General features: G+C 43.3%; 1 protein-coding gene across 1 annotated transcript in view; it reads left to right on the top strand.

Moving 5' to 3' along the window:
* The window catches only part of LOC148145981 (coiled-coil and C2 domain-containing protein 2A-like), a 66,019-nt gene that overhangs the window by 18,342 nt on the left and 33,002 nt on the right, over window positions 1-14,675 (top strand). The window contains exons 5-7 of the mRNA XM_087999268.1: window positions 228-317; window positions 632-745; window positions 6,021-6,155. Coding sequence (XP_087855394.1) covers window positions 228-317; window positions 632-745; window positions 6,021-6,155 — 339 coding nt within the window. The remainder of the gene's footprint in view (window positions 1-227; window positions 318-631; window positions 746-6,020; window positions 6,156-14,675) is intronic.

Here is a 14,675-nt window from a genome sequence, read left to right as displayed (position 1 = left end):
CTATTTATTACCTATGATCTATTTAAGATCAATTTATTACCTGTTACTGGCTATATGGCAAAATTTACTGCATTTATTTATTATCTAATAAATGAACAATATTATGAAAGCATTTTGACAGCTGCCAAATAAATGAAAAGTTACCTTTGTACTTATAAAACAATTTATATTTCTATTAATTGTGATATTATTGACACCTATATAATTAGTACCTTTTCCCATTTTAGAATGTTATAGCTAGATTTGTGTCCTTGATTCCATACCTTCCAGAACACCTAGGCTTTTCAGATGCCTGCAATACTTGGCTGACATCACAGGCAAGTAGAACACCAAGGATAAATGTTACATATTTTAGAGGAAGAATATACTGATTACTTATACCTGTTTCTAGCTGTTATTTAAATTTAAGATGTGAAGTAATGTTATGGGCATAGTAATATTTTTACATATAATGGTGTATTATGTATATATTTTAAATTTATTAATATTCATTTGTTCTTCTAGTACAATTTATCAATTTTTTAAAATATGGGAACTTAAGTGTTAATATCTTACATGTGAGGAATTGCTTTGTACATATTTCCTTCAAGAATGCCATATCATAGTTTTAATTCCTTTTGTTTTCATTTAGCAATTTCTTAATCTGATACTTGGAGGTAAAGAGGACCACGCAGTCCTTCTTTGTAACTATTTCTTGTACATGAAGGTGAATGCTTTTGTGCTGTTGGGAACCTCAATTCTTGAAGTAAGTACAGTAATTATAAAGATTTACTTTTCTATCTAATTTAAATTCATGTATTATTCAAGACATGAAAGTTCTATAATTTAGGATGAAAAGAAAGAAAAAGTAACGAAAGATGATTTCTTTCCATGTGCCGATTTTGTTGGAGTGCTGTGGTTACTGCCCTCCCCAGATAAAAAGTCAGAGAGAGCAGTCCACAAGGCCAATGTCTACATTGCAGCTATGTAATGTTAGGCACATCTTTCATGAGAGTAAGCCCTTTCTTAGAGGACTGCTGGTCAATCTGACTGGCAGGCCACTTTGTAGTGCCAACAATGCCACTTGGAACAGATACCAGTGCTGAAATTAAAGGCTGTGTCCAGTGCTGAAGAGCACAGGTAAACGCTTTAACGATCTCAAAAGGCTTCATTAAGAAAGGAAGGATGATGAATAGGGTGGGTGGAGGGGGAGGTTATCTGAGAAGGGGCAAACTGGAAAAGGGCTGATTGAATGAACAGAAATTAGCTAATTTAGAAAGTAAGCAAGATGAGTGTCAATTGAAATGTCACAAAGGCCCTGTACTTGGGGCGGAATGGTTGAATTAATGACCAGAAGAGTTTATAATGTGGATGAGATTGCTGTCTGCTGTATTGCATACATAGTTGCCAGCTGTGCACTTTAAAGCGGGTCAAGTGCTGTCAATCCAGAACTACTCTGCACAGTTCCTGCGAATCGTTCCAGAAATCACAAAGGTAGGTTAGCTCAAGGCTTTGCAGAGAGGGACCTGGAGGTTCCGGAGGACCTGTTGGATGGGGTATCCTCTTTTTTCTGGAGCACAAGAGGAGATCATGGCATCAGACAATGCCAGTCAATGTGATGTTCATGAACTTGAGAAATGCCCAGCAATGTTGTGAGAAGGTCAATACTTTCTACACTCTACGAGAGTACATGCCACAATCTTCTTTCATAGAACATAGAACATAGAAGAATACAGCGCAGTACAGGCCCTTCGGCCCTCGATGTTGCGCCGATCCAAGCCCATCTAACCTACACTAGCCCACTATCCTCCATATGCCTATCCAATGCCCGCTTAAATGCCCATAATGAGGGAGAGTCCACCACTGCTACTAGCAGGGCATTCCATGAACTCACGACTCGCTGAGTAAAGAACCTACCCCTAACATCTGTCCTATACCTACACCCACTTAATTTAAAGCAATGCCCCCTTGTAATAGCTGACTCCATACGTGGAAAAAGATTCTCACTGTCGACCCTATCTAAACCCCTAATCATCTTGTACACCTCTATCAAGTCACCCCTAAACCTTCTTTTCTCCAATGAAAACAACCCCAAGTGCCTCAGCCTTTCCTCATACGATCTTTCTACCATACCAGGCAACATCCTGGTAAACCTCCTCTGCACCCGTTCCAGTGCCTCCACATCCTTCCTATAGTTTGGCGACCAAAACTGCACACAATACTCCAGATGCGGCCGCACCAGAGTCTTATACAACTGCAACATGACCTCAGTACTCCGGAACTCAATTCCTCTACCAATAAAAGCCAGTACGCCATATGCCTTCTTCACCGCACTATTTACCTGGGTGGCAACTTTCAAAGATCTGTGTACATGGACACCAAGATCCCTCTGCTCATCCACACTACCAAGTATCCGACCATTAGCCCAGTACCCCATCTTTTTGTTACTCTTACCAAAGTGAATCACCTCACACTTAGCTACATTGAACTCCATTTGCCACCTTTCTGTCCAGTTCTGCAGCTTATCTATATCCCGCTGTAACCTGCCACGTCCTTCCTCACTGTCAACAACTCCTCCGACTTTTGTATCATCCGCAAACTTGCTCACCCAACCTTCTAACCCCTCCTCCAGGTCATTTATAAAAATGACAAACAGCAATGGTCCCAAAACAGATCCTTGCGGAACACCGCTAGTGACAGCACTCCAAGATGAACCTTTGCCATCAACTACTACCCTCTATCTTCTTCCGGCCAGCCAACTCCTAATCCAAACCTCCAACTCACCCTCAATGCCATACCTCCGTATTTTTTGCAGTAGTCTACCATGGGGAACCTTATCAAATGCCTTACTAAAATCCATATACACCACATCTACCGCTTTCCCCTCATCCACCTCCTTAGTCACCTTCTCAAAGAATTCAATAAGGTTTGTGAGGCACGACCTGCCCTTCACAAAACCATGTTGACTATCCTTGATCACATTATTCCTATCCAGATGTTCATAAATCCTATCCCTTACAATTCTCTGTAAGATTTTGCCCACAACAGAAGTGAGACTCACCGGCCTATAGTTACTAGGGTTATCCCTACTCCCCTTTTTGAACAAGAGAACCACATTTGCCAGCCTCCAATCTTCTGGCACTACTCCTGTAGACAACGAGGACATAAAAATCAAGGCCAATGGCTCTGCAATCTCATCCTGCTTCCCAGAGAATCCTAGGATAAATGCCATCAGGCCCAGGGGACTTATCTATTTTCACCCTTTCCAGAATTTCCAACACCTCTTCTCTACATACCTCAAAGCCATCCATTCTACTTAATTGTGACTCAGTATTCACATTGACAACAATGTCCTGTTCCTGATTGAATACTGACGAAAAGTATTCATTCAGTGTCTCCCCAATCTCTTCAGCCTCCACACGCAACTTCCCACTACTATCCTTGACTGGACCTATTCCTACCCTAGTCATTCTTTTATTCCTGTTACCTTTCTGTTACCTTCCATTCACTGTGGCTCCGTTACTGCACCAACCTCTCATCAAAGCTAATGCTCTATCACTCTTATTATTACATACAATATTCTCCCTTCTTGGCTCTTACTCAACTGTACCACGGACCATTAACCCAGCATGCCATTTACCATGTCTACTTACTCACTCAGGACACCTCACTCCCAACATTTACTCTAAATTTTTTTAAGCTCTTTTGAGGGTGTGGCAGCAAATTTGGTCTCTACCAGGATCATGACAATAGGGATATATTAAATGATGATCATGCTTTCCTTGTTTTGCTGAGATCAGTTTTCTCACACTTATTGATATTTACTCACTATATCGACTTAGGGATTACAGCAATAATCAAATGACAAAAACAAAGTGATCCCAGAGCACAATTTCACTCAAAAAATGTCAAGCAAAATATAACAAAATTAATATAAAGTACACATAAAACATAGCAGGAGACTGCATTCTTATTCAACAGGAGAAAAACATCCGGATTAACCTATAAAGCTGTTGAGTAATCAACATGATAGGAGTTTGGATGCTAGATGAGCAAATTGCACTGCAATAGGAATAAGCTTCAAGTAGTCCATGTACTTGACTTTTTTGTTCAATTTCTCATTAACAGCAAGTCCTCATACTGGAAGAGTACATGGTATAGTTGGTTTTCTTTGGAAATTCATAATTAAGCAGCGGTTAGTATTAAAGATAGTATTTCCTTCTGAAATTTTCTGGTAGTTTAGGAGCTTCCAACAAAATTTTAAACTTGCTGTCATGCAGTTATGAACAAACATAGGCTGAATTCAATGCTGGGCAGAGGAATCAAAGTTTCTCATCGTAATCTTTGCTTGACCAACTCACTATAGCAACCATTGTGCTACTAATTGACTTGAGGTAAGACTTTTGCCTCATTGGAGAGGAAATTGCACCTCTGATAGCTGCAGGCCAATCTTCTTGCTGTCAGTTCTCTGATCCAGCAGTGCCACTAGAAGCAAAGTCTTCTTCTGAAACTGCAGCCAATCCCAGCAGGAAGTGTGGATGTGATGGAGTCAATCTGGCATTCCGCTAGGCTGGAGTGAGACTTACAGGAGTAACAGAAGTTACTGGAAACGTGGGGGAAGGGTGATCTTGGTGGGGGATGGAGGGGAGAGCTCCAATTACCAAAAATTCATGGAAAATGAGGCATGTTCTCCTTAAGAGATTAGCGCCTCCTAACAGCATATATAAACTTCTAGTTGTGGCAAGTAGAGGCCCTTGTGTCCATTATTTTGATCATTTAATGATTTTAATAGGCCCCTGGTGGGATGTGCCTGCAGCACCTGCCTTTGGCCAATGAGTATGAACTAGCTTATAATTTTAAGACCATCAAGCTTCTTACACAGTCTTCAATGAAGTTGCAAAAGTTAGCTCAGAGGATTCTGCACATAGAGAACTTGAAGTCTGTGATAATTTATAGCTCTGCATAATAAAGCCACTCCTACATTGCAAGCTAGCTTGAAGAAGAAACAAACCATTGAAACTGTCATAAGTGATTAAGCATGTTAAATTATTTATTGTAACCTGACAATGTTTTGGAAGAAGTATAAACTTTATGATGTTTCAATTCGGTGAAATCTCCACTTTCCTTTTGTCTTTCCAAGTTAACATACGTTGGAGCTATTTTTATTGACATTGCTATTTTCTTTATGTTTTTAAGATTCTTTAAAGGGATAGGGGTATCACTGGCAAGGGAGCATTTGGTACCCACCCTTTATTGCCCTTGAACTGAGAACACTGATAGGCCATTTCAGACAGCAGTTGAGTCAACTGAGGTGGAATGGAGCTGGAAATCCACTTAGGCCAGATCAGGCAATAGTAACCAATGTATTTCCTTCCCTAAAGAACATGGATGAACAAGATGTGCTTTTATGATTATTAACAGTAGTTTAATAACCACTACTACTGAGACTGGCTACTGTTGCAAATGTAATTAATTGCAATTAATTTCCACCAACTGCCACAGTGGGATAAGCCTAGCCTCTAGATTTTTGGTCCAGTTACATTGTCACTACACAACTGTCTGCTCACACTATTTTACTATGTATTACATACTGAAATGTTTCAGTGCTCTTATTACTTCAATCCAATCTCTCCTCACGGTGACAAATAAAGGCTTGTTTAGAGTTGTTTAGGATGAATGACGTTTACCTGCTAATGGTAATTCTTCTTAAGAATACTTCAGTAAATGGTTATTCCAAGTAGGATGACAAACATTCCATTTCAATGTGAATTTGAGGTGTCAAAGAATGTGTGGGAGGAAGTTCTACTCACTTCTACACTATTCCAAGAGCAAGGTCCCTAATTAGAATCTGTTTATCTACATCCAACAAAAGCTTATGGCCATTCAAGTAGTCGCTCAACAAATTGTGGATGAAGAATTTCAGCCACCTTGTCAATGTTTTTGTTTTCTATTTTCATATTGATGTTGTCTTTTATTGAGGTTATGAATGTAGTTGTGGAAAAGGTATCCTGATGCATTACCTCGCAACTTCTATTTTAAAGGGAGTGACAGCATATGTGATTACTCAAGAAAAAACAGCCACCATGATTTGGAATCCAGAAACTGGAGAGTGTTATGACCAGTACAATGCTTTCTGTCCACTTCAAAGTGCTGATTGTTTGATCAATAAAGAAAATGTGAGTATTCTTGAACATAAAAGCATATTTTTCTCAATTAAATCATTAAATAGGTTGTACACTCCTCTTCACCAACCTGCCCCCTCACCCCCTTTATCTGCAGCTCCCCTTACCCCCATCCTCAGTCTTGAAGAAGGGTTACACCTGAAAAGTTGACTTCTTCACATGCTGGCTTGCTGTGTTCTTCCAGCCTCCTGCCTATCTACCTTGGAATCCAGCAGCTGCAGTTTTTCTGTTTCTAACCACTTTATATGCTATCCACAGTTTTAGAATAATCTGACCTATCAGCAGAAACATTCATCCTGTGAAGAGAAAACATCCATCTTTCTCTCTCTCTTCTGTGTGGAGAAGTAAGATAAAATCTCTGGTGGTTAGCTACTCTCCTTCACCGTTCTTTATAAGCTCCTCTCTCTGCAAATCCCCTGTTGAATGGGGAAAGGGTGAACGATCTTCAGAGACAGTTAATGGGCAAATTCTTAACCAGTGAATGAAAGATTGATTTGGTGTACTCACAACCTCGGGGCATCAGTGAAGAGATGAATAGAATGAAAAGAAAACAACTATCAATGTTTGTGGTCCAAACTGGTATTGTCAAATTTTGTTTCCCTGACTTTATTTTTGATCACCCATCACATTCATGTATTGTCTGCCTTTGTGTGTCTGTCCATACATGTGAATACAAACTTTTAAAAGAAGTAAAGTTTAAATTAAAGCTACAGATCAGCAATACAATTTATCTGTTTTTTCCATTGGTTAAAAACAGTTTGATTACTAGTTTGAATAGAATAAACCTGGTGTGTATATTATTTTAACCTGAGTTAGATAGCAAAATTGGAGCAATTCACTGGTTTACTCAAATTTTCACATTAGGAACAACTTAGGAATTGTGGATTTTGATTTATAACACACTGTTCCCTGTAAGCCCATCATTTTTTCAATCATGAAATGTGCAAATAGCTGTCAAATCTTCTTCGAGCAGTGCAGTCCTAAGTTCAAATGATGGAGGAATCCATGCATAGTGGTGCCATCTATCGACATGTGAACATGTGGCATTGTGGCTTAAAAGAGTGCTAACCCTCAAGGATATATGGAATAAAGTACCAATTGGATGCAAGGCGTACAGATCACTATAGTATGGCCTTGTCCATGAAACATGCAGAGTAATGGATGTGTGAGATGGGCTAGCTCTATATTTCTCCTTTGCCTAGAACTGAATCACTCTAGGTAACTCTGGGAGTGCATATGGGGACCTAAAAAATGCTCTGGAGGGGAAGGTTGAAAGCAAAAGGCCTCCTCACAATGCTCTCTGGTGGATCCACAGCCTATTTAATAGTGACACCCTCAAACTGCATGAAGACTTGAAGGTCGCGGTAGTCACAACACAGCTGGACATGGAACTAGGTGTGCTAGACATCAGTGGATGGCTTACTTAAATTGATAAGTATTTGTATTTTCATATTACAAACTGTGTTAAACAGTTTTCAGAGTTATTGAACAAGTTGTGTTGTTAAAGAAACCTGTCATATGGATGTTTTAAGTCTAATGTAGAGATTTGTTGTGATTGGCCATATCACGATTATGTTATGTCCTGTGGAGTAGTGGCAATAGTCAAAGCTCAGTCATTACATAAAAGTGGCCACTTGCAGCAGGATATCCAACCCTGAGAATAATTAATTGGAAGTGAGTAACAATAATGATGAAATAAGGGAAAAGGTTGAGATTCTAAAGGGAGATTACAGAGAGTTGGCAGGAATTTAAAAAGGAGGTCCTTGAGAGTAGTAATATCTGGATTACTCCCGGTGCTACGAGCTAGTGAGGGCAGGAATAGGAGGATAGAGCAGATGAATGCATGGCTGAGGAGTTGGTGTATGGGAGAAGGATTCACATTTTTGGATCATTGGAATCTCTTTTGGGGTAGAAGTGACCTGTATAAGAAGGACAGTTTGCACCTAAATTGGAAGGGGACTAATATACTGGCAGGGAGATTTGCTCAGGAGGATTTAAACTAGAAGGTGGGGGAGTGGGACCCAGGGAGATAGTGAGGAAAGAGATCAATCTGAGACTGGTACAGTTGAGAACAGAAGCGAGTCAAATAGTCAGGGACAATAAATTAAACTGCATTTATTTCAATGCAAAGGGGCCTAACAGGGAAGGCAGATGAACTCAGGGCATGGTTAGGAACATGGAACTGGGATATCATAGCAATTACAAAACATGGCTCAGGGATGGGCAGGACGAGCAGCTTAATGTTCCAGGATACAAATGCTACAGGAAGGATAGAAAGAAAGGCAAGAGGGGCGGGGGAGTGGCGTTTTTGATAAGGGATAACACTACAGCTGTGCTGAGGGAGGATATTCTTGGAAAAACATCCAGGGAAGTTATTTGGGTGGAATTGAGAAATAAGAAAGGGATGATCACCTTATTGGGATTGTATTATAGACCCCCGAATAGTCAGAGGGAAATTGAGAAACAAACTTGTAAGGAAATCTCAGCTATCTGTAAGAATAATAGGGTAGTTATGGTAGGGGATTTTAACTTTCCAAACATAGACTGGGACTGCCATAGTGTTAAGGGTTTAGATGGAGAGGAATTTGTTAAGTGTGTACAAGAAAATTTTTGGATTCAGTATGTGGATGTACCTACTAGAGAAGGTGCAAAACTTGACCTACTCTTGGGAAATAAGGCAGGGCAGGTGACTGAGGTTGTCAGTGGGGGAGCACTTTGGGGCCAGCAACCATAATTCTATTTGATTTAAAATAGTGATGGAAAAGGATAGACCAGATCAAAAGTTGAAGTTCTAAATTGGAGAAAGGATAATTTTGACGGTATTAGGCAAGAACTTTCAAAAGCTGCTTGGGGGCAGATGTTCGCAGGTAAAGGGATGGCTAGAAAATGGTATAGACAGGATAGATCGAGTGAATCCTTAGAAGAGTACAAAGGCAGTAGGAGTATACTTAAGAGGGAAATCAGGAGGGCAAAAAGGGGACATGAGATAGCTTTGGCAAATAGAATTATGGAGAATCCAATGGGTTTTTACAAATACATTAAGGACAAAAGGATAACTAGGGAGACAATAGGGCCCCTCAAAGGTCAGCAAGGCGGCCTTTATGTGGAACCGTAGAAAATGGGGGAGATACTAAATGAGTACTTTGTATTGGTATTTACTGTGGAAAAGGATACGGAAGATATAGAAAGTAGCAAAATAGATGGTGACACCTTGCAAAATGTCCATATTGTAGAGGAGGAAGTGCTGGATGTCTTGCAATGCATAAAGGTGGATAAATCACCAGGTCCTGATCAGGAGTACCTGGAACTCTGTGGGAAGCTAGAGAAGTGATTGCTGGGCCTCTTGCTGAGATATTTGTATCATCGATAGTCACAGGTGAGGTGCCGGAAGACTGTTGGTTGGCTAATGTGGTGCCACTCTTTAAGGTTAGTAAGGACAAGCTAGGGAACTTATAGACCAGTGAGTCTGACCTCGGTGGTGGGAAAGTTGTTGGAGGGAATCCTAAGGGACAAGTTGTACATGTATTTGGAAAGGCAAGGACTGATTAGGCATAGTCAACATGGCTTTGTGCGTGGGAAATCATGTCTCACAAACTTGATTGAGTTTTTTGAAGAAGTACAAAAGAGGGTTGATGAGGGCATAGTGGTAGATGTGATCTATATGGACTTCAGTAAGGCGTTCGACAAGGTTCCACATGGGAGACTGGTTATCAAGGTTAGATCTCACGGAATACCGGGAGAACTAGCCATTTGGATACAGAACTGGCTCAAAGGTAGAAGACAGAAGGTGGTGGTGGAGGGTTGTTTTTCAGACTGGAGGCCTGTGCCCAGTGGAGTGCCACAAGGATCGGTGATGGGTCCTCTACTTTTTGTCATTTACATAAATGATTTGGATGCGATCATGAGAGGTACAGTTAGTAAGTTTGCAGATGACACCATAATTGGAGGTGTAGTGGACAGCAAAGAAGATTACCTCAGATTACAACAGGATCTTGATCAGATGGGGGTTGAAACTTTATTGCTGGAACAGCACAGCAGGTCAGGCAGCATCCAGGGAACAGGAGATTCGACGTTTCGGGCACAGGCCCTTCTTCAGGACGTTCCTGAAGAAGGGCCTGTGCCCGAAACGTCGAATCTCCTGTTCCCTGGATGCTGCCTGACCTGCTGTGCTGTTCCAGCAATAAAGTTTCAACTTTGATCTCCAGCATCTGCAGACCTCACTTTCTCCTCCTTGTTCAGATGGGCCAATGGCTAAGAAGTGGCAGATGGAGTTTAATTCAGATAAGTGCAACGTGCTGCATTTTGGGAAAGCAAATCTTAGCAGGACTTATACGCTTAATGGTAAGGTCCTAGAGAGTGTTGCTGAACAAAGAGACCTTGGAGTGCAGGTTCACAGCTCCTTGAAAGTGGAGTTGCAGGTAGATAGGATCGTGAAGAATGCGTTTGGTAGGTTTTCTCTTATTGGTCAGAGTATTGAGTAAAGGAGTTGAGAAGTCATGTTGCGGCTTTACAGGACATTGGTTAGACCACTGTTGGAATATTGCGTGCAATTCTGGTCTCCTTCCTATTGGAAAGATGTTGTGAAACTTGAAAGGGTTCAGAAAAGATTCACAAGGATGTTGCCAGGGTTGGAGGATTTGAGCTATGGGGAGAGGCTGAACAGGCTGGGGCTGTTTTCCCTGGAGTGTCGGAGGCTGAGGGGTGACCTTATAGAAGTTTACAAAATTATGAGGGGCATGGATAGGATAAATAGAAAAAGTCTTTTCCCTGTGGTTGGGGAGTCCAGAACTAGAGGGCATAGGTTTAGGGTGAGAGGGGAAAAATATAAAAGGGACCTCAGGGGGCAACTTTTCCACGCAGAGGGTGGTACGTGTATGGAATGAGCTGCCAGAGGATGTGGTGGAGGCTGGTACAATTGCAACATTCAAGAGGCATTTGGATGGGTATATGAATAGGAAGGATTTGGAGGGATATGGGCCGGGTGCTGGCAGGTGGGACTAGATTGGGTTTAGAAAACTGGTCGGCATGGACAGGTTGGACTGAAGGGTCTATTTACATGCTGTACATCTCTATGACTCTGTGACTCTAAAAGGAAAGATATCAGGGGCTGAATTGTACTTTTTTTTGGCAAAGTGCCAGTTTGGCAAGTTTCTCGGAGGGCTTTTCTCTGTGAAGTCTAAAGGTTTTATTATCTTATCAAACTTGATTCATTCCTTACCTATCCAATTCCATTTGCACTTTACCATCTGATTCTAGCACCTCTCTACCATTCACTTTATAGAGGACAACCCATCATGGAATGGGCTGGCATCCCTTGCAGTGGAACCACTTTTAATATACTATTGTGCACTCAGGTAAGCATTGTCAGTCTAGAGCTGTCCTTCATAGTTCCTGATATCTGTCCTGGAAACTTGCCACCTCACTTTGTGAGCACAGATCGAAAGGTCCTGGTGAACACAGTGCTGTAGAGGTGGGATGTCCACTTTCCTTAGGAGATAGAAGGTGGTGGTAGAGGATTGCTTTTTGGACTGGAGGCCTGTGACTGGCAGTGGATCGGTGCTCGGTCCACTACTTTTCATCATTTTTATAAGTAATTTTGATGAGAATATAAGAAGCATGTTTAGTAAGTTTGCAGATGGCACCAAAATAGGTATTGTGGTGAACAGTGAAGAAGATTATCTCAGAGTACAATGAGATCTTGATCAGATGGGCTCGTGGGCTCAGGAGTGGCAGATAGAATTTAATTTAGATAAATGTGAGATGTTGCATTTTGATTATGCAAACCAGGGCAGGACTCATACAGTTAATGATAGGGCTTTGGGGAGTGTTTGAGGAGAAAGTGAGGTCTGCAGATGCTGGAGATCAGAGCTGAAAATGTGTTGCTGGAAAAGCGCAGCAGGTCAGGCAGCATCCAGGGAACAGGAGAATCGACGTTTCGGGCATAAGCCCTTCTTCAGGAATGAGGAAAGTTTGTCCAGCAGGCTAAGATAAAAGGTAGGGAGGAGGGACTTGGGGGAGAGGCGTCGGAAATGTGATAGATGGAAAGAGGTCAAGGTGAGGGTGATAGGTCAGACTGGGATGGGGGCGGAGAGGTCAGGAAGAAGATTGCAGGTTAGGAAGGCGGTGCTGAATTCGATGGATTTGACTGAGACAAGGTGGGGGGAGGGGGAATGAGGAAACTGGTGAAATCCGAGTTCATCCCTTGTGGTTGGAGGGTTCCTAGGCGGAAGATGAGGCGCTCTTCCTCCAGCCATCGTTTTGTTGTGGTCTGGTGATGGAGGAGTCCAAAGACCTGCATATCCTTGGTGGAGTGGGAGGGGGAGTTGAAGTGTTGAGCCACAGGGTGGTTGGGTTGGTTGGTCCGGGTGTCCCAGAGGTGTTCTCTGAAATGCTCCGCAAGTAGCCGGCCTGTCTCCCTAATATAGAGGAGGCCACATCGGGTGCAGAGGATGCAATAGATGATGTGTGTGGAGGTGCAGGTGAATCTGTGGTGAATATGGAAGTTTCCTTTGGGGCCTTGGAGGGAGGTGAGGGGGGAGGTGTGGGCACAAGTCTTGCAACTCCTGCGGTTGCAGGGGAAGGTGTCGGGAGTGGAGGTTGGGTTGGTGGGGGGTGTGGATCTGACGAGGGAGTCACTAAGGGAATGGTCTTTACGGAATGCTGATAGGGGAGGGGAGGGAAATGTATCCTTGGTGGTGGGGTCCGTTTGGAGGTGGCGGAAATGACGGCGGATGATGCGTTGTACATGGAGATTGGTGGGGTGGTAGGTGAGGACCAGTGGGGTTCTGTCCTGGTGGCGGTTGGAGGGGCGGGGCTCAAGGGCGGAGGAGCGGGAAGTGGAAGAGATGCGGTGGAAGGGGATCGTCGACCACGTCGGGGGGAAATTGCGGTCCTTGAAGAAGGAGGCCATCTGGGTTGGAACTGGTCCTCCTGGGAGCAGATGTGGCGGAGTCGAAGGAATTGGGAGAATGGGATGGCGTTTTTACAGGGGGCAGGGTGGGAGGAGGTGTAGTCCAGGTAGCTGTGGGAGTCGGTCGGTTTGTAGTAGATGTCCGTGTTGATTCGGTCGCCTGAGATAGAAATAGAAAGGTCGAGGAAGGGGGGGTGAGGAATCTGAGACTGTCCAGGTGAATTTGAGGTCGGGGTGGAAGGTGTTGGTGAAGTGGATGAACTGTTCAACCTCCTCGTGGGAGCACGAGGCGGCGCTGATACAGTCATTGATGTAGCGGAGGAAAAGGTGGGGGGTGGGGCCAGTGTAGTTGCGGAAGATGGACTGTTTCACATATCTTACGAAGAGGCAGGCATAGCTGGGGCCCATGCGAGTGCCCATGGCTACTCCTTTCGTTTGGAGGAAGTGGGAGGATTGGAAAGAGAAGTTGTTAAGGGTGAGGACCAGTTCAGTCAGTCGAAGGAGGGTGTCAGTGGAAGGGTACTGGTTGGTACGGCGGGAAAGGAAGAAGCGGAGGGCTTTGAGTCCTTCGTGATGTGGGATGGAGGTGTACAGGGACTGGATGTCCATGGTGAAAATAAGGCGTTGGGGACCGGGGAAGCGAAAATCATGGAGCAGGTGGAGGGCATAGGTGGTGTCCCGAATGTAGGTGGGGAGTTCTTGGATTAAGGGGGACAGGACGGTGTCAAGGTATGCGGAGATGAGTTCGGTGGGGCAGGAGCAGGCGGAGACAATGGGTCGGCCGGGGCAGTGTTGCCGAACAAAGAAATCTAGGAGTGCAAGTGCAGAGTTCCCTGAAAGTGGAGCCGCAGGCAAACAGGATGGTGAAGAAGTCATTTGACATGCTTGCCTTCATTGGTCAGTGCATAGAAAGTAGGAGTTGGGCATCACGTTGCAGCTGTACGGAATATTGGTGAGACTACTTTTAGAATACTGCATACAAATTTGGTCAGTATTCTACAGGAAGGATGTTGTTAAACTTGAAAGGGTGCAGAAAAGATTTATAAGGATGTTGCCAGTGTTGGGGGGTTTCAATGATAGGGAGAGACTGAAGAGGCTTAGGCCTTTTTTTCCCTGAAGTCTGACGGGCTATCTTATAGAAGTTTATAAAATCATGAGGGGAATTGATAGGGTAAATCGCCAAGGTCTTTTATCTTGCATCCAAAATTAGAAGGCATAGGTTCAGGGTGAGAGGGGAAAGATTTAGAATGACCTGAGGTGGTGACAGAGAATGAAGAAGGTGTTGTGGTTCTGTTCACCGAGCTGGGAACTTGTGTTGCAGATGTTTCGTCCCCTGTCTAGGTGACATCCTCAGTGCTTGCGAGCCTCCTGTGAAGCGCTTCTGTGTTGTTTCCTCCGGCATTTATAGTGGTTTGTCTCTGCCACTTCCGGTTGTCAGTTCCAGCTGTCCGCTGCAGTGGCCAGTATATTGGGTCCAGGTCGATGTGTTTGTTGATAGAATCTGTGGATGAGTGCCATGCCGCTAGGAATTCCCTGGCTGTTCTCTGTTTGGCTTGTCCTATAATAGTCATGTTGTCCCAGTTGAACTCATGTTGCTTGTCATC

This window comes from Chiloscyllium plagiosum, unplaced genomic scaffold (genome assembly GCF_037043375.1).
Source record: "Chiloscyllium plagiosum isolate Xiang-an unplaced genomic scaffold, Cpla_swu_hap1 HiC_scaffold_22, whole genome shotgun sequence".
In the NCBI taxonomy this organism is placed as follows: domain Eukaryota; kingdom Metazoa; phylum Chordata; class Chondrichthyes; order Orectolobiformes; family Hemiscylliidae; genus Chiloscyllium; species Chiloscyllium plagiosum.
Note: the sequence above shows the minus strand (reverse complement) of the source record. Positions and strands in the feature narration are given on the sequence as shown.